Source organism: Saccostrea echinata, unplaced genomic scaffold (genome assembly GCF_033153115.1).
Source record: "Saccostrea echinata isolate AGI-Se365-2 ecotype Australia unplaced genomic scaffold, CSIRO_AGI_Sech_v1 ptg000011l, whole genome shotgun sequence".
Taxonomy (NCBI): Eukaryota; Metazoa; Mollusca; class Bivalvia; order Ostreida; family Ostreidae; genus Saccostrea; species Saccostrea echinata.
The window spans coordinates 1,944,167-1,964,445 of NW_026889760.1; the positions used below are offsets into that span (position 1 = coordinate 1,944,167).

The following is a 20,279-nucleotide window of genomic DNA, read 5'->3' on the forward strand; positions in this document are numbered from 1 at the left end:
ATTGCGAAAATGTGGCTTAAAGATGACTTAATGGTGGCATAAAGAAGTTTTGACATTAAGCACCTATAAGCTGCAGCTTAAAGGTGGCATAATCGTCATTTAAAGAAGTTTTGGCATTAAGCAATTATCAGCAGCAGCTTAAAGATGTCTTTATGATTGCGGAAAGAAATTAACATTTTTAAGCTACCATTAAGGACATAGGCAACGTACATGTATATGTACTTTACAATGTATCATTCCCATGATAATTTCAAAGATACTCTTAATTTAAAATCATTTTACCATCAGAAATTCCAAGATAAAAAAAAATCAGTTTATATTACTGGGGTTTTTGAAAAGGTATGAAATGATGAATGTACCTATGCTATTCAAAGAAAAATTAACAAAAACATAGTTGGTATACAGCATTTCCAGGCATCATAAAATCGCACGAAGGTCCTTCAATTATTGGAACTCTTAAATTATGAAGGAAATTAGAAAATAAAGTTCCAAACTACATTGCTTGTGTCCTTAAGCCGTCTTTAAGCGAATGTTTAAAGATGGTTTTTCGTCCTGTGTTTAATAAGCATTTTTGTAATAATTAAACTGATGGATCCACTCCCCTGGATTACTTGAACTGAGTCAAGTCACAGCGAGTGACGTTATTCATGACGTAAGATTTGTTTATAAATAATCTAATGGTGAGATTTGCATTCTTTAATTTTAAATAAAGGAAAAATCTAATACATGCAATCTTTCATATACACATTATCAAGAGGTGAATTTTTATGCCCCCGTAATCGAAGATTCGGGGGCATATAGTTTTTGCCCTGTCGTCCGTCTGTCTGTCTGTTTGTCCGCAAAAACATTAGCCTTGCCATAACATTTGATTGGTTGGAGCTATGGCTTTCATATTTCACATGTGTATTTCTTGTGACAAGACCTTTCTTTGGGTACCATCATATTAGACCTTCTGACCTTGACCTTAGACTTTGACCCACTTTTGGAAATTTTATGAAACTTTAACCTTGGCCATAACTTTTAAACAATTGGAGCTTGGGCTTTCAATCTTCACATGTGTAATCCTTGTGAAAAGATCTTTTTTTGGATACCAACACCTTTGACCCATTGACCATGACCTTGGAGTTTGACCTACTTTTGAAAAAACTTAAACCTTGACCATAACTTTTAGCCAGTTGGTGCTATGGCTTTCATACTACACATGTGTATTTCTTGTGATAAGACCTTTCTTCGGATACCAACAACTTTGACCTTTTGACCTTGACCTTGGAGTTTCAGGTACTTTAACTTTGAAAAATTTTAACCTTGCCCATAACTTTTGATTGGTTAAAGCTATGGCTTTCATATTTCACATGTGTATTCCTTGTGACAATGCCTTTCTTAACTACCAACATTATATTGACTTTTTGACATTGACCTTGGAGTTTGACCTACTTTTGAAAAAACTGTAACCTTGTCCATAACTTTTGAACAGTTAGAGCTAGGGTTTTCATACTTCACATGTGTATGCCTTTTGAAAAGACCTTCCCTTAGATACCAACAAATTTGAATTTTGACCTTGACCCTTGAGTTTGACTTACTTTTGAAAAACTTTAACCTTGACTATAACTTTTAAACAGTTGGTGCTAGGGCTTTCATACTTTACATGTGCATTCCTTGTAACAAGATCTTCCTTTGAGTACCAACAACCTTGACTCTTTGACCTTGACCATGGAGTTAGACCTACTTTGGAAATACTTTAATCTTGGCCATAACATTTGAACGTTTGGTTCTAGGGCTGTCAGGTTTCATAAACATGTGTATCACTTTTGACAAGACCTTCCCTTGGGCACCATTTGACCTTGATATTGACATTTTACTTACTTTTAAAAACAACTTTAACCTACGCCTTAACTTTTTAACAGTTGGTGCTAGGGCTTTCATATTACACAAGTATATTCCTTGAGACAAGACCTTTCTTTGGGTACCAACATTTTTGACCTCTTGACCTGGAGTTTGACTTGAATTTGAGAAACTTTAACCTTCGCCATAAGCTGCAATACGGGGGCATCAGTGTTTCACAAACACATCTTGTTTTCGTTACTTATTAAATTTGTTATGTCTTCACAATGATAACTGCTGTACGGTACATCTCAAATGTGAACTCAGACCGTCCTGAGTTTAGGTAAAATAAATGTTGGCAAAACACAAGGCATTGATTTCTCTAACAAAAGGAGCTGTGAGTGCTGTTTTAGGTTTGTATCATTTATTCCTCTTTGAAGCTTTTTTTATATCCATCTCAATCCCATCACCTTTCCTAAGATTGATTATTGATTTTTGATAATTTTTATTTTGCTTTCCTCGTACTATAATGACGCTCTGTCATTAGATGATAGGCGTCACGCGCCCACCATGTATATTTTTGGTTGGTAAGTAGCAAAATTTTGACGGTTTCACCTAGCCTTCCACTGCCTTGAATATTAGGTTTGTTACTGACTGTCCACAGAAATAATACGGGTTGTTCAAGTCCATGGAAGGCTCGGTTTTACCTAACCATCCATTGCCTTGAACAACCCGTAATATTTCTGTGAACCCTATATGTAATAGAGTAGTTTACACTGTTTGTCTGAATTGTCGTCTGCAATAATATGTACCATCTACCATCTATGCATAAAACAAGGACCTGTCTTGTCAGTGTCGACAATAAATGCAATGCAACAGTATGCCTTGTAAAAGTCGACGCGTCGTAGTTTTTTCACTCACTAACAGGTATTGTTTTTGGATTAATAAAAATTTGTTTGTTTTTTTTTTTAAATGAATAAATAATTGGCCTAATTGCCTAACAACAACTGAAATAAAATATCATGAATTGCATGTTACTAGAGCATTTCAGATCGATATGCTTTAAAATCGTGTTTAGAAATCTGTTTTATCTAAATTGATATTTAAATTTCCAATTTCGGGATGCGTTTGAATTAAACACATCCTTGCACTTTCACGAAGTAAAATTAATCCTTTATATTTTAAAAAAGTTGAACATTTACTGTGCATTAAGGATAAAATACAACTGTAATCTATGTAATTCAGAGTACAAATGTGAGAAAGCAAAACCAACACACCAGACTTGTCAGTTCGTTTAGGGATGTGTGCAGAGTGAGCAAATTGAACACACCGTAAACAACACTAAGACATCAACAATAGCAGAGCATACGCCACACTTATTCCTAACATGTTCAAATCTTTCAATTCCTTTATATGAAAGTTTTAAAAAGAATTTAATCGAAGGAGTATGTTACCAAATTAATAAATTAATACTTTATTAATGTTATGTTAATTAAATTCATGACTTTTAATTTTAGCTGATGTTCCTGATGTTAATGGCGTATTTGTGCCATATATTCAGTGCAAAGACAGAACCTTCTATGATGTTTGTTTGAATTCGACATGTAGATGTGGAGAGGGATATGTTTCAAAAGAAAACAAATGCTATGAAGGTAAATTATCATTAAAATGAGAATATTTTTTAAACAATAGAAACTCTGTTAAAGCTTCTATTTTATTGTTATTTTCTCAACTTCTGAGCGACAGCTTTCATTGTATATACTCAGGACAATCTGATTAAAATTTCCAGATCATTGTCTCCGTTTTAAAATGTTCAATCATTTCAAAGGGACATCCACCTTAGCTTGTTCGTTTCACCTGTCAAATAGATCTACACTTTTTTTCCTTGATGTGAATCATGCACCCTTTCTTTTATTACAACAAACTGTTCTCGAATAGCATATTAAATGTCAAAATCGAATATTGTAGTTGCTTTAACGAAATCTATTAATGTTCTGAACATATGATATATGCCAAGTCTACCCTTGGCAGGGGATAATGCAGCAAAAATATTCTCCGACATTGCATCATATTAACTGAATATGCAAAAATTTATACCGTGAACATCGGTATATATTGTCATCGACAAAGAAGGATTTGTAACTTCTACCTTGGTGGAGAAAGTGTTTTCTAATTTACGGATGGGGGAGGGGTCTTCTTTTATGTACGGTCTTTTTACCAATCGTCTTTTTTCTCGACTTAGATTGGGGTATTCCTCCAAAAGTGGACACAAACTGAAACAGAAGCAGTATTTTTTCTATTTTTAGCTAGAGTTTCCATTGGTGGTGCGTGTGTGTCAAATGTTCAGTGCTCAGATAGAACCTACACCGGTGTTTGTGTGAATTCGACATGTTCATGTAGAAAGGGATATATTGCACTAGAGAACAAATGCCTTGGAGGTAAATTAAATAAGAAACGAAAAGAAATGAATTTCAAATTTTTAAAAAAGTATTCCCTGGATGTGAATTTTTTCTTACTTTTTTAAACTGTGCATTTAGTCACGAATAGTGTACTATGACTCTGACAGAAAACACTTCTGATACAATACGCCAAAAAATATTTTGTATAAATTAACACTACAAATTTAATTTGACTTTTCTCCAATGTATTAACCATGGGTAATAAGCTTTCGATATTCCATACATTGTACACATATCTTTTAAAATAGTCATCTAGTAAAGGAGAAAGGCATGTTATATTTCAATACTTTTCATTACCTAATATATATATATATATATATATATATATATATATATATATATATATATATATATATATATATATATATATATATATATATATATATATATCACTTCCATTCCCAATGATCGTGTATCACTTCCATTCCCAATGATCGTGTAGTGTAGGGCAGCACAGCGAGAATTCCATCGGCATCGAAAGCCTATATGGCTAAGCGGTCTAGCGTGCTATTCCTGTGCTGCTAAAAGGCAGATTTCGTAGATCGAGATTTCAACCCTGGGTTTGGGCCGAAGTGTTTATCCTCATTAAAGTGAATTTCTTTGTGCTTTCTATATTAATATTTCTTTACTTAGGGCAGTTATGTTAGTTAAAGAGTTGTTGTAAAATGTGCTTAATAATAAATAATAATAAAAATCATTCATTACATTGTGTATCGGTTACGATCCTTTAACGAAACAAATGTCCAAATAACTGTATCTCACTTCCATTTTCAATGACCGTGCAGTGTGGTACAGCGCCGCGAGAATTCCATCTGCATCGAAAGTTTTTTTTAATTGCCTCGGTGTACTACTAGGAGACAGATTCTATAGGTCAAGAATTCAATCCCGGGTTGGGGCGGAAGTGGGCATATGGGTATCCTTATAAAAGTGAAATTCTTTGTGCTCTCTCTCTCTCTCTCTCTCTCTCTCTCTCTCTCTCTCTCTCTCTTGACGACCTTATTATCTATCTATCTATCTATCTATCTATCTATCTATCTAATTTTCAATGAATATTGCAACAATATTTCAGGGAATGTGACTTTAGGTGGATTTTGTTCTTCGAAAGAGCAGTGTACTGGCAGTTTACATGCAGATGTGTGCAAGAATAAAAGGTGTATCTGCAAGAGCGGCTATATATCATATAACCTAACATGTTATCGAGGTAATATTATATGCTTTATTCATAACCTTAACTTTTTTCAACTTGGAAGTAATTAGTAATCAAGGTATCATTTTTGATAAATTGCTCTGTGTGTGTGGGTGTGTGTGTGTGTGTGTGAGGGGGGGGGGGGTGAGTGAGGGAGGGTGTGTGTGATTAAAAACGACATTTAAATGAGTGATTATGTTATGCATTTATGTTAGATTTTGAAAATATTTTCATTTCCCAAGTATGTACAAAGGGATGAACATTTTGTGTCATAAATTGTTTCTGCCTTAGTTACCCGATCAAAAGCCACTAAAACAGCATAAATATTGTAAAAGGAACATAACTATTCATAAATTTTGGAAAGATTATGAATGAAAATTGTTGACAAATCGGATGAAGTTAAATCACCTTTAACTTGCTTACTTTTCCAATTGAGTACCCAGTTACTCAGATGATATTTCTTTAAACATCCTTGCACGTGGTATATATTCAATAGTAACCGTGATATACAAGTACATGTATGTACCGTCGCTACAATTTCATATCTATCATTTTAATATCGCACTGTATATGTAATTTATTTATAATTATACCTTTTAAAATATTTTGGAATTGATGCTTTTGATGGTAATGCAGGCATTGTGTTTGATCCAGTACTACGAACAAGCACAGTTCAGATAAGGTTATTTAATCAACTCACATCTTCTAAATCCGTATACCCCGTGACATTCAAAGCCATCTATTAGACAAACTATTAAAACTATGTGTAATCAAAACGAATCTGTCGAATGTGTGAAATGCTATACCAAGTTTATTATTAAATAACAGTAAATAAAACCGTGATCATTTGTAAGTATTTATTCATGATTTTTTTTAAAAACTACTTTTGTCTATGTATCCAAGGAATCAAGTAGTAGCCTTCCTAACCGATATCCGTGCATCATACAACAATTAAGAGGTTTATAAACTGGAACTCGTTGACAACACTATATTTTTCTAAAACCTGTTATTTGAAGATTATGTTTTGTTTTATTGGACATTTTTTGTATTGTTTGAGTTAATCTTGTAATTTATATAGAATCGTATTTTGATAATACACTGATATGTGCTTTTCCTCGGATAAAACGTACATGGATGTCACATTTTATTGTAAGCAATGAAGACGTACAATGTAGGGATGTGCGTTTGCAAATCAAAATATCTAGGATTTGGAGTAAACTGATTAGAAGATGTTGTAAACCCTTCTTTTCATTCATTTTGTTAAAAGAAAAGTTGTTTTAATAACCTTTTTGCTTAAAGAAGACAAAATTTAAAAGGTGATTTTAATGAATACAATCAGGCAACCTTAAAATTAACGAGACCTGTGAGCGAAATGAACAGTGTACTGCTGCATCAAACTCAGAATGTCAAAATGGGACATGTATGTGTCGAGATGGGCACATACCTGTTAATGAGACTGATTGTAAACAAGGTAAGTATAGCATATTCATGAGACATCAATATTGCATCTTTCTTTGATAATTCCTATACATTTATATGGTTCAATGTAACTATAATTATATAATTAGTATGAAAAAATTACAATTTTTCATTTTTCAGTGGAAAGGAATAAAAATACAGAGAAAAAAACTGTTCATCAAGTACAAGGTTAGTACTTCTACTTCATTAGTAGTTAAACGTTAATACTATTTGAATATACCCTTTGTCTGTGATATACAACACTTTATCGTTAGGATATATACGAGTAATTCCGGACAGCTGGTATTTTTGTGTAGGACATACGACTGCTTTCCTGTTAATACTAATTTAATTGTTAATGGGAATTTTTTGTTATGTTATTTCTGAAAAAAAACAAATGCATTTTGAACAAAATGTTCACGTTAAATTGAACATTGGACCTCTGCACTCTTTACATTTATCAATTGCTAAAAATTTGATGATACAATTTAATGTAGATTAGGAAAAACCTCTGAGATCTATCATAAGATATTAATATTATCTATTTTTATGTATTTAAATAACAGTACGTAGTTCTTGACGAGATTTTGCAAGATTTTTTTCCTATATATTCCTATATAAGACTTGAGCTCATGTGAGCTAAAAATGTCGATCCTAACCCCAATTATATCGGCATATGTATAAGAATAAAGCAAAAATATTTTCCAAATAACCATTACTACTGAACAAAAGAATTAAGATTTAACTCCAAGTACATGTACATGTAACGAGAAAAAAAAAAAAGAAATTACGCTGATTTATCAGATATATCAAGAATTACAGTATCTTAGCATAACATAGTGGTGAACACCAATTCTGGGCACAATTATCTGACATAAAAACCTTTTCTACCTGTAGTACTAGTATTGCGACTAATACTTAATAAATAAATACAACTTGTATACTTGTTTATCTGCCACACTTTGTCTATCCTTTTCTCTCTCTCTCTTGACGACCCTAGTAAATATTCTTCAAAAACAATATTTTGACGACAAAATGTGCAAATGTTTACAGTACATACTGTCGCCAACGACAGTATGTGCCGATGCTTGACTGTACATTTTGTCGTTCATTATGCACGAGAAAAACAAAAGGTTCGTCTCGGTACATATTGTCGCTGGCGACAGTATGTACCAATAGACGACAATTTATACAGTGAGGGTAGGTACATATTGTCTCCGACTACAATATGTACAGAACGACAATATGTATCGTCACACACGGGTCTCTCGGATGAGACCTTAAAAAGCGAGACCCCGTGTCACGATAGGTGCTGGCACGAAAAAGAACCCTCACTGCCCATTGGCCTAGTGCCGAGAATAGGTCTAAATTTGAAGCCCTTAACAGGTATATGGTGACGTCTCTTTATGAGTGAAAGATTCTCGAATGAGACGTAAAACAACACACAATTAACCAGTGAATCGAGTTATTGCAGATTGCATGGAAAATTTAGCCAAAGAAAAGTAAGATGGCATTTAGGCGCCAATAAATTTACAGAAATAATTAAATCAATAGATTTGATCCTTTGTAAATTTATAAAATCATTTTCAAAGACTGTTTGTAGATGTAGAAGATTGAATATGTATGTACAATTAATCAAATTATTTGCAAATGTACGATGAAAAACCGTTTGTATGATGTAGAAGATAGTGTAGTTTATTAGAATACTCTCTATGAGAAATCTTTCCTATAATGTAATAAATGTACACATGTTAATCGTTGTTATGAATAGAAATTTTTAAAATATCGGACCGTTTACCGAACATGCTCCTGCCATTTTCTCTGATTTTACCATCAGGTGCCATGGAGGAGTGAGCATCCCCTACCGACCGGTGACACCCGCCGTGTGCTCCTTGTCATGATCGGGAAACAGAAACCGGAAAATCCGTAGACAGTTCAGTGTATAAATAATGGCCTAACAATTAGTATGAAAAACGTCAGTGAGCATTTGACTCAATGATAGGTTATATGTACTGACAAGGTAATTGTATCGACCGAAAAGATCACTTCAAACGAGACTGTTGATATCCTTGTTTCGTCAACTTGTTTGTCAATAGCTTGCCTCATTTAGAAATCGTTCATACGTAGAGCATACTCTTGCGTATCGAATCAACTGAGAGACATAAACCTTATATGCAGTGATAAGGGTATATTGCTACATAAGTAAGGGAAGTTGACGATTGAAAAGTTGAAGTCCTCACGTTTATCATAAAGCTTTGTTGTTAGGTTACCATTAACGTCTTTTTCTAGTAAAATATGAAACAGATGTGTCAGAATCTGTGGTTTCTTTTATTTCAAGCTCACTCTGATATATCGAATCGACATATGAATGAAAGTAAATATTGTTAATTGATAAAACGTCGTCGATATATCAAAATGTCGAGTTGAAGGCCACAGCAACTGTTTTCTTCTTCTCATGTAGAAGTTTTTGAATAAATTCTGCTTCATATGAATACAAAAATAGGTCTGCTAATAAGGGGGCGCAATTGGTACCCATGGGTATTCCAACAGATTTTGGAAGACCTGATCTCCAAAAACTACATAGATATTGTCAATCAGAGACCCGAGCATCTATTTGATATCAACTTCAGAGTACCTGTGTGTACAATCAGAGTGCTTTTTAACAAAGTATTTTTGTAAATGACCAATGACAAGGTAAGTATATCTTCGAGTTCCACTTTTATTGAAAAAGCAGCTGTCTATGATGTCAAAAAGCCTGGACTTCAATTTATCGTGGGTATTGGTTGTATAAAGTGTTGAAAAGTCGTACGTTTTTGATGCTATTGATTTTAGTAAAATTTTGTGATTTCAAATTTTCCAAAAGTTCTTCGGAGTTTTTACGTATCCACATCTGATTTATACCACTTCTCAAATATATTGTTGAATAGTACTCCTGAAGTTTCTCCTTCATTACAGTAAATATTTTAGTGAGGAGTAAAGAAAGAGGTTTGGATCTTTAGGCATCTTAGAGGTGGTTCCTCAATACTGTATGTAAATGTCATATAACATGTTCATTATTCATTCTTTATATATATATATATATATATATATATATATATATATATATATATATATATATATATATATATATATATATATATATATATATATATATATTGCTGAACTTGAATATCACAAAATTATAGCAAATGGTTTCGGAGCTACAACAGGAGGTGTTTTCGGGGGCTTCTTTCTGGGAGTACTTTTTAGTGTCCTTGTTGCATACTTAATATCCAAAAGATATATGGCCAACATGAAAAAACGGTAAGTCTTCCACTTTTTGACATTTAATTATTGCATGGATTACCTATTAACACCATGTATATTGAAGTTCATATATATATATATATATATATATATATATATATATATATATATATATATATATATATATATATATATATATATATATATATATATATATATATATATATAGTGATATTGTGGTTAAAGTCCAGGTAAGGTATACGTAGGTTATAAATTAAGATTAAATCCAAGATAAACAAACAAGTTCACATTTAATAATTACACTTAGCGCTTTTCAAAGTGTAATAAAGTTTATTAAAAAAACACAGCTTCGTTGTTATGATATCGCTATTGTGACGTCACAAAGGCAGCATTATTCATTGGCGCAGGTAAATGTCAATAGGGTGCCAAAAGTCGAGAATTGAACATATGTACATTGTGATGAAATAGACTGTTATTTTTAAGCTATGAGTTCAATTTACATTTAGTTTAGGTTTAAATAATTTTACAAAGTAATCTTCCTTGGCTCTCCGTAATTGTTCATTATTTTCTAAAACTTTATAAAATGGAAATATTAAAAGGTTTTCATTCGCAGATGAATCAAAATGTTCACTGCAAGGCGTATTCCTGACAGAGGGGTCCCGTATTTGTTGTTTATGGACTCTTACACGTCAGCTTGTTTGTTACCTGTCTGTCCAATGTAGTTTTCCCCGCCTGAAGTACAAGTCATACAGTATATTAAATTTTTAGATTTGCATGAGGCCAAATAAAAAAATATGTGTGGTTCCGGTTACACCTCCAAACAAATTAGGGTAGGTAGGTAGGTTTTTTGTTTTTTTTTTTTTTTTTTTTTTTTTTTTTTTTTTTTTTAAATTTAAATAAAATAAAAGTCAAAAATATCATTGAATGTTCATGAATTAACTATTGGTGATATTGGTGAGATAATACTATTGCTTTCTTTCAAGTGGTGACATTTGTAACTGACAAAACACTTGTACTGCGTGTTGAAACGATGTTGTCAAAGAAGGCCACCATTGCTGAAACTAAAACTAATACCGGAGCCAATGAGGGAAATCAGGGAAAATTCCGGAAATTTGAAAATTGTCAAAAAAAAAACTTTAGGGTCGGGGGTATAAAATAGGGACGGTCGGGTAACCGGAACCACACATATTTTTTGTTTGGCCTGACATATTTGCATTAAAGGTAGATGTTTTACCACTCTGCGAAACAGCAAACTTTGGCCTTCCAGCAACTTTCCAGAAGCATGATCTTGACCCCAGCATTCTTCATTCCCTTTTTTCACTTTTACCTAAAGATGTCCAAAAAGTAATAGATGCAGGCACGTAGTATCAAAAGGGGGGGTGGGGTGCAGATGGAGGCCTGGCCCCCACATTTTTTTTTCAAACATAACCTTTTACTATTAAAAATGTTCATTTTAAGACTGGTTCCCCCCACCCCTAACGGAAATTGGACTTTCGAGTTTAAACATTTTTTTTTACTTGTCAAATTTTTTTTTCAAGAGGAAAGCTGTTAATTTTTTTTTCTGGCTTCCCCCCCCCCCCACCCCAGCACACACACTTTCAAAAACGATACTACGTGCCCTAGATAGTCAAATAGTCTTCCACCATTATTCTGGCACGGTGTGCTACTGGCTGAAAATAAGAAATTCGATAAAAGCGCAAAAAGGTCAAAGGGCATCCGCTTACATTGCTGAGGTGTGGAATCCATTGTTAGCCAAGCCAGTATTTTAATACATAATCATGATATATTTAGGTATGATAGAACACCCTTGTCCAATACAGATAATGCCAGTTTCGTTTACAACCTAACCAAACCTAATCAAATATATATAAGCCTTAAATTGCTTTCATCACCGGGGGAGGCGGGGGGGGGGGGGGTGAAGTAATAGGGTAGTGGCAAGACCATCATACCAATGGCTGATTGGCTGATGGTGTAACAGTAGACATAGCGGAATAATGTGGATCTCATCTGGCATGTTCTTCCTCCCAGTCTGTCATACATATGTAGGACATAGGGTGCGCAAAGTTGGTCGCTTTGTCTTTGGCACACTGTAAAATATGGACGGGAGATTCGCTAGCCTCAATGTGGTATGGTTTCTCTCTCCACCTCATTGAAACGGAAGGGAGACAGTGTCTAGAGTGCCTATGGTAGTACATGGAAGTAGTTGCACTATCCCCTGAGGAACAGGAATATCAGATAGGATCAAAAACCATTCCAAACTCTATGTTTTTAATGCACTAGATGAAACCCGCGCAAGCGCTGGGAATTGAATTTTTACCACTGCTGACTGATCAATTCGAATAATGTCTCTTATAGTTTGTATCTTATTACTTTCTACTGACAGTTAATGAAAAGTTTATAGCAGGAAGAAATATACTTTGTACAAAATTCCACAGTAAGTTTAGGACCAGATCTAGAAGAAGATAAGATACGTCCCCTTCTTTCATTTTATTTTTTTAACTTGAAAAAATGACAATTTCGTAAATTGACGTTTACTCTTTTCATGTTAGCATCTTTATTTTGATACCTTTTTACTTCTATAACATATATATAAGGTGTTCTGTTTCCATTTCCATCAAAGATAAACGAAGCGAATGTGCTTATTGTACTGAATTTTACAGCACATTTTTAAAGAAAAAATGCTTTTCACCCGGTATGTAGAAACCCCCTGAAATGTATTGATTAAAGCACAATTATTTCACAGCTTTAGTAAAATGTGAAAACATAAAATGCATCACTTTTACTTTATATATTTGAACAAAACAATATTCCTTAATTGACTTTTCCTCTTTAGCAAGTTTATTACTATATACTTATTACTATATACACATATGTACTTTGGGTTCGTTGCCATTATGCTTTTAGTGGCAAATATGCATGTTTAACTTATTAAGACAACTGGCTCAGACTCTTTCGATATATATAAATTTATTCATAACCCATAGTGTTATCAATTACTTTATCATTATTTCCATGCCCATTTACAACATTTTTTAATTTATGCTTTGATATTTAATCGCCTCGTTTTTCTGTTAACATCGGGTTCGATGCCATCTGATGTAAGTTCTAGAAATTTCCGCCAAGACTCAGCTCGAATATAAACGAAAATGATTTGCATATTTGCTTTTTAATTGGTTATCACAACTTATTCCTTCTACATCACTTAAATCAAGTGTTTATTGAATAATTTATTAAAAACGTTTTATCAAATATTTAAACAATTGCTTGTTGCTGCCAGTTTCATAAAAAATAGTCAGTTACTTAGATCCGCCAACCGTAGCCACCACCTTACTCTCCTTTTTGCTATTTCATGGCTGTTTATCGAAAACAAAAGTAGACTTTTAATTGAATATACGATAATAACTATGCCAGTGAAAACTAAATATATTTTATGTCTCAAACCGTTTTCCTTACAAACAGCTCACCGAAGCTTGTTTTTGCTTAAACTAAAATATACAACGGACAATTTTCTGAGAAAGAAATATGTTATTTTTTACAAATAACAAATGACGAAATATTGGATTCACAAACAAAGAGGGAAATCAGCAAACATCGAACATTTTGTCATCTAGTTACATAACATCTCATCAAATAATTTTTTCCTGATTTCCCCCCAAAACATTATTTTCACAAATAACAATAATACTGATTAGTTCAATCACAAAAAATTGTTCAACGCTTATTAAAGCAAAAGATGGCGAATAATAAGGCCATGAAATATGTCATTTATTACAAATACTAAATGACAAAATATTGGATTCACAAACAAAGGGGGAAATTAGCAAACATCAAACATTTTGTCATCTAGTTACATAACATTTCATCACATAATTTTATCCTGATTTCCCCCAAAAACATTATTTTCACAAATAACAATAATACTATTAGTTCAATCACAAACTTCGAAAAATTGTTCAAAAGCTTATAAAAGCAAAAGGATGGCGAACAATGGCAGGGGCTAATACTGATTAGTTCAATCACAAACTTCGAAAAAATTGTTCAAAAGCTTATAAAAGCAAAAAGATGGCGAACAATAATTATTAAATTTCTAAAATAACCAAAATATCGTAACAAATTGAATCAAAACAATAAATAATCAAAGTAGCTGATATCTAAAGGTGGATATACAAGTATGGGGAAGTGGTGGGCAAATAAAACTCACAGTTTTGATGCAGAATATTCAAGTGGAACAATGTATATAAATAGATTAAGGATGCGTGATACATAAGTGAGATTTCATTGGCCGAGGCACAGATGATTCTCTCAGTGAAGAGGGGTTCAACGCAGGGTTTCATGATCGGGGGGACAATACAGGTTAAATAATAAAATGGGAAACAATAATAAAATGACAACAATGCTATTATTCCATAATATGCTTTTATGTCTCAAACCGTTTTCCTTACAAACAGCTCACCGAAGCTTGTTTTTGCTTAAACTAACATATACAACAGGACAATTGTCTGAGAATGAAATATGTCATTTATTACAGATAACAAATGACGAAATATTGGTTTCACAAACAAAGGGGGAAATCAGCAAACATCAAACATTTTGTCATCTAGTTACATAACATGTCATCACATAATTTTATCCTGATTTTCCCCCAAAATTTTATTTTCACAAATAACAATAATACTGATTAGTTCAATCACAAACTTCGAAAAGTTGTTCAAAAGCTTATAAAAGCAAAAAGATAGCGAACAATAGGGCCAAAGATATGATCATCCGATCATATCCAACGCCATCCAAGGGGAGCTGATTGGTAATATGCATGAAATTAATGTGAAAAATGGAGAGGGAAAAAAATTAAAGTAAATATAAAATAATCTTAGCTGTACGAAAATTACAAATACAAGCAAGAGGTGATGTGGTGGGCATATTACCAAGTTTATATGGTGAGACAGCACACACTAGTTTTCCGTTATCCTTATGAGAAGAAACCTAACCTGAAAATTGGATTGACACAACAGCTAAACACTGGCCTGTAATGTTCACCTAAGTCATACAATGTACTTCACAAGATGTAGCAGTTAAACGCTGACCTGCGTAAGCCGTACGGATTATACGACTTTTTTTTTTTACTTTATTTTGAATTACAAATATATTTTAGTCATTATGCAGCAGTGAAACACTGACCTGTTTGATTAAGATTGTTATACAGCCGTTAATTATAACCACTGACCTGTTAAATAGCAGTTAACCACTGACCTGATAAATAGCAGTTAACCACTGACCTGTTATACAGCAGTTAAACACTGACCTGTTATACAGCAGTTAACCACTGACCTGTTATACATCAGTTAAACACTGACTTGCTATACAGCAGTTAAACACTGACCTGTTTAAGGATGTACTACAGCAGTTAAACACTGATCTCTAATGTCCTAACTATGTCATACAATGTACTACATAAGATGCAGCAGTTAAACACTGACATGCATAATCCAGAGGGATAAAGATTTTATACTTATTATTATTATTATTATTTAAATACATTTAAATCCTAGCATTATACAACAGTTATTCACTGCCCTGTTTGATTAATATGTTATATAGCAGTTAATCAATGACTTGTTATATCCTATCTATAATAATATTATGTGTTTCATAGGATGCATCATGATCAATTAAAACGTTGAGCTGTATAAACCCAGTACGGATAGAGAAAATTTTATACATTCAAAATGCATATATATCTTTAGTAATCATATAGTAGTTTATACAATGACCTGTATGTATGCCAAAATATAAATGGGTGGTATTAGAATGACGACTACACAGAGGTATGAGACAGCAATTAGACAAAGACCTTCTAGCACCTATAGTAAGAAAGCAATCAGAATAAAAAAAATTCCAAGTGTACACAAGAAGATGTTAGACTAAAAGGTGTGTATAAGTAAGGTATAAAAGACATTCTTGTTGACAAATTAGCCATAGAGGCACCCTCACTAAAATAGTGTAGGACCAAACTAATTTGAACTGTATGATACTGAACTTCCAAATTTAATTATCTCAAGGAATGTCCATATACACTGATTGATAAGTCATGGATAACATTATATTTTCCTATCTTTGATTTAGGGACAATTTAATGCATGTGATGCAAAATGGTGAATTTTTCAAAAGGCATTCCTAGGGATTGTTAACCTAGTAAACCTTTCATTCTTTGGTCATCAATGATTTTAAAATATATAATTTTGTTGGGAACCCAACACAATCTATTAACCTTAATCCAAAGTTAACCTATGTAATAAGAATTTTGATATTCATTTTCAAAGCATGTAGTTTATCTCAAAGTGCTTTCCAGCCTTATTAGGGTCAGAAGGGTATAGAATAGGCTTGCTCTGCATGGGCCTATCCTTTAACATTTCGTTCTGGGATGTCTACTGGTACATTCTTGGAACATGCACATATTTGCAGAGGATGGGGTGGATTGTTCATTTCAAGAAAGGCAAACATACATTAACTGCTTAACTCAGGAACTTTGAAACATTATACTGAATGTTTCCCCATAAAAACTTTGAAACATTATACTGAATGTTTCCAAAAACACATTGAAACATTATATTGAATGTTTCGACAAAATTTTGAAACAAAATACAAAATCTTTCCACCAAAACTTTGAAACATTTAACGAATCTTTCCACAAAACTTGGAAACAGTATACTGAATGTTTCCACAAATATCAACAATATATTGAATGTTTTTTTTACAAAAACCTTTAAACATTATACTGAATGTTCATACTAAAATACTTTAAAACAATTTACTAAATCTCACTAGTAAACTTATTGAAACATTATACAAATTTAAATCTTTGGTTTTGAATGTTTTCACTTAATATTGAAGCATTAAACTTTTATTATGCTGAATGTTTGCTCTAACATATATTGAAATATTATACTGGATTTTTTTTCTTTTTTTTTTTTTTACTTAGATTTTGAAACAAAACAATTCTGAATATTTGTACTATAGCATTGATTGAAACATTTCACTGAATGTTTCCATTAAATAATTGAAATATCATACTGTTTGAATGTTTTAAATGAAATATTGAAAAAAATAAAATTCACAACTTTGATGCAGAATTATTCAAGTGGAACAATGTATATAAATAGATTAAGGATGCATGATACATAAGTGAGATTTCTCAGTGAAAAGGGGTTCAACACAGGGTTTCATGATCGGGGGAACAATACAGGTTAAATAATAAAATTGAAAACAGTTTCGACATAAATGCTATTATTTCCATAATATGTATTTTACGGACATCATCTCATACCTATGTAATAACAGTGCAATATGTATGAAGTCTGGTGCAGGACTTTCGGAGATAATTTGCAAAATTTATTAATATATACCTTCGGTACCTGTGAGTTCCACAGGACAAGCGGTTTGGCCGTTTTACATTGTTTTGTTGATATTTGGTTGTCTCTCGTGGTTATTTGCAGTTATTTTTGGTATTTATTGTTCGGCTGTAACACACCACTCTTCAAAACAAATTCTAGAACTGTTGTGTGGATTAAAAAAATTGTGTGAAATTGTGATGTGCCGTCCGTCACCAAAACGGTTCGACAAAATGAACTTCAAATTTGCATTAAAAATTTTAATTTCATTAGAATACAAAGTCGAAAACAAGTCCTTAATTTATAACTTTTTAAAGTAAACACTTTTAAATGATACATGTCATTTCTTTGTTCATTCATACAGTGACGAGAACAATGTAAAATTTGACAGACACAGTGCAAACCTCGCACCAACAACGGAAGACAACCGGAGTCAAACAGCCAAAAACACGGAACAGAATTTACAGGTATTTTTAATGTTTTCCCCCTTATTTTAAATGTGATTTTTATGGTATTATGTTATTAAATATATTTTTTTTAAGATCCTAATGTTACATGTATAGTTTCAATCACTTAAAAACCTTTTTAAGTAGTTACTTAGTTATTTCATTTTGAAAACAAAAATACATGTTCAATTTAATTTTTATTGTTAAATAATCCACAATGCAATAACCGAACGCATTTTTGTAAGGACGTTTACGGGTACTTTTGTCGTAATATTAAGCCATATGACTTTTTTCGAGAAACCTTTAACTGAAAAATAACAACGTTCAATAACGACAAAGGGATCATTCCTGCAAACTACATACTGTGGGGTTTTGCAAGTAAGGGGTTTTATATGATGAAATTCGATTAAATATTTTATAAAGCATTTCTTAAAATTCTTTATTGTATGTGTATTTAAAATCTCAAGAAAACAAAAATTAATTTCCCTAAATAATTGAAAGCCATCAAACCTTAGTCATTCTTTCTTATGCATGTCTTTTAACATGGTGGAAATTTTATTTTATGATTTATCCTTGTCATTGGCATACTAGAATGTATGAACCATTAAAGAAGATTGCGTAAAATAGCTCGTGTTAAAAATTTTAAGACAAAACTCTTCTACAACATACTATCTTAGAAATGAAATGAAGTGTTCAGCTGTTCGAAGATACGAATTCAAGAGAATTTCAAATCCACAGATTAAAAGGACTGCATGTGCAAAAATGTGTTGTGAGGCAAAGTCGTGGTTGACTGAATTCTTTGCCGCTGTTTGATTTTTATTAGAATATTCTTATACGCCTTCGTGGTATGGGAAAATTTCAATCATTTTCTTTAACTACTCCAGAATGTATTACAAATTATGTAATGACTGCTTACAAGTATTGTTCTGTGTGCATCAAAAGAGTTGGAATTCAAATTTGATTTTTATTTTTACATTTCTAAAGGATTGCTGGATCTTTGGAATATACATGTACTCATAATAATGCATGCAATATATTTATTTTCTCTCAGCGAAAGGTCGTTAATGTTCCACCTTACGCTCCGTCAATGGAATCGCCTACATATAGTAACGTTCTAAAGGCTAAAACATCACAGATGAAAAAAGATGATGTGTACAGTCATCTCCATGAAAAAGAGAATCAGGAAACGGAGAACGTATACAACCACGCTTCCGGTTCATCTGGTAAGACAATGGAAGATGATTACAGCCATCTCAATGCAGGAAGAGGGAATGACAGAGTTGTCTTACCTGAAGACGATGAATACGCTCACACGGAAGCAGTGAATAATGACAACTATTTCATACTTGAAAATCAGAGTGATATCAATTGAAATTTTGCATATTTTAAATTCATTAATCATGTATTTTTTTTTCCTTGTGTAAATATAAGAAAATATGAAGAGCTTTCTTTTTTACACATGAACTAAAATATCCAATTGTCTTTACATAATTTAAACAATTGTCTTTAAAGAATTTATATACGTAGAGCAATATTATCATTCAAATGACTTAAATCTTGCTTCAGAACCTGAAGCTTTTTTATACACAAATTTTAAAATCTTGTAGATATATTCATATATTTTTTAATGTCTACATTTATTTTTTTTTTTTTCATTATTTATCATATTCCTATCTACAATTAACATTCTCATGTTTATTTCATATAGCAGAGAATATAAAAAGCAGTTTTATTGAAATGCTGAAAAATGTAATGAATATTTTTATGTTTTTGAAGAACTGCATTCAAACTTAAATTCTCTCTGCTATAAAAATACCCTTCAGACACAAAATAACAAGTACATCTGAAATAAGAGCCTAACAGGATGACGTTCAATGAATAGCTTGAAAATTGAAACGAAGTAAAATATATGGCTCAAAATTTCCATGTATTACACATGTATATCTAAGTCTTACTAATATATATATATATATATATATATATATATATATATATATATATATATATATATATATATATATATATATATATATATATATATATATATATATATATATATATATATATATATATAATACTGCTTTTGTCTCCTTTAAATGCACTATTGTCTTCATTTTTTTTTTCAATTATTAAATGTCAATTATATGTAATAGCACAAAATAAATAAAATATTTTGAATAAAGTTTTGGATAGATATGAAATCCCTAAATATACATGTATGTGTTATGAACATCCATGTATGCACAAATAGAATTTA

General features: G+C 32.1%; 1 protein-coding gene across 1 annotated transcript; it reads left to right on the forward strand.

The window, feature by feature from the left end:
- The first annotated feature begins 4,474 nt into the window (after positions 1 to 4,474).
- Positions 4,475 to 19,503, forward strand: LOC133184830 (uncharacterized). Its single transcript, XM_061319911.1, has 7 exons — positions 4,475 to 4,478; positions 5,350 to 5,481; positions 6,806 to 6,937; positions 7,066 to 7,113; positions 10,110 to 10,227; positions 17,941 to 18,043; positions 19,074 to 19,503. The coding sequence occupies exons 1-7, from the start codon at positions 4,475 to 4,477 to the stop codon at positions 19,392 to 19,394; spliced, it is 858 nt and encodes a 285-aa protein (XP_061175895.1). The 3' UTR covers positions 19,395 to 19,503.
- The last annotated feature ends 776 nt before the right edge of the window (positions 19,504 to 20,279 follow it).

Excerpts from the sequence above, each read along its gene's own strand:
- LOC133184830 (XM_061319911.1), top strand. Across the intron at positions 7,114-10,109 it reads AACTGTTCATCAAGTACAAG|CAAATGGTTTCGGAGCTACA; the intron begins GTTAGTACTTCT and ends ACAAAATTATAG. Across the intron at positions 10,228-17,940 it reads ATGGCCAACATGAAAAAACG|TGACGAGAACAATGTAAAAT; the intron begins GTAAGTCTTCCA and ends TCATTCATACAG.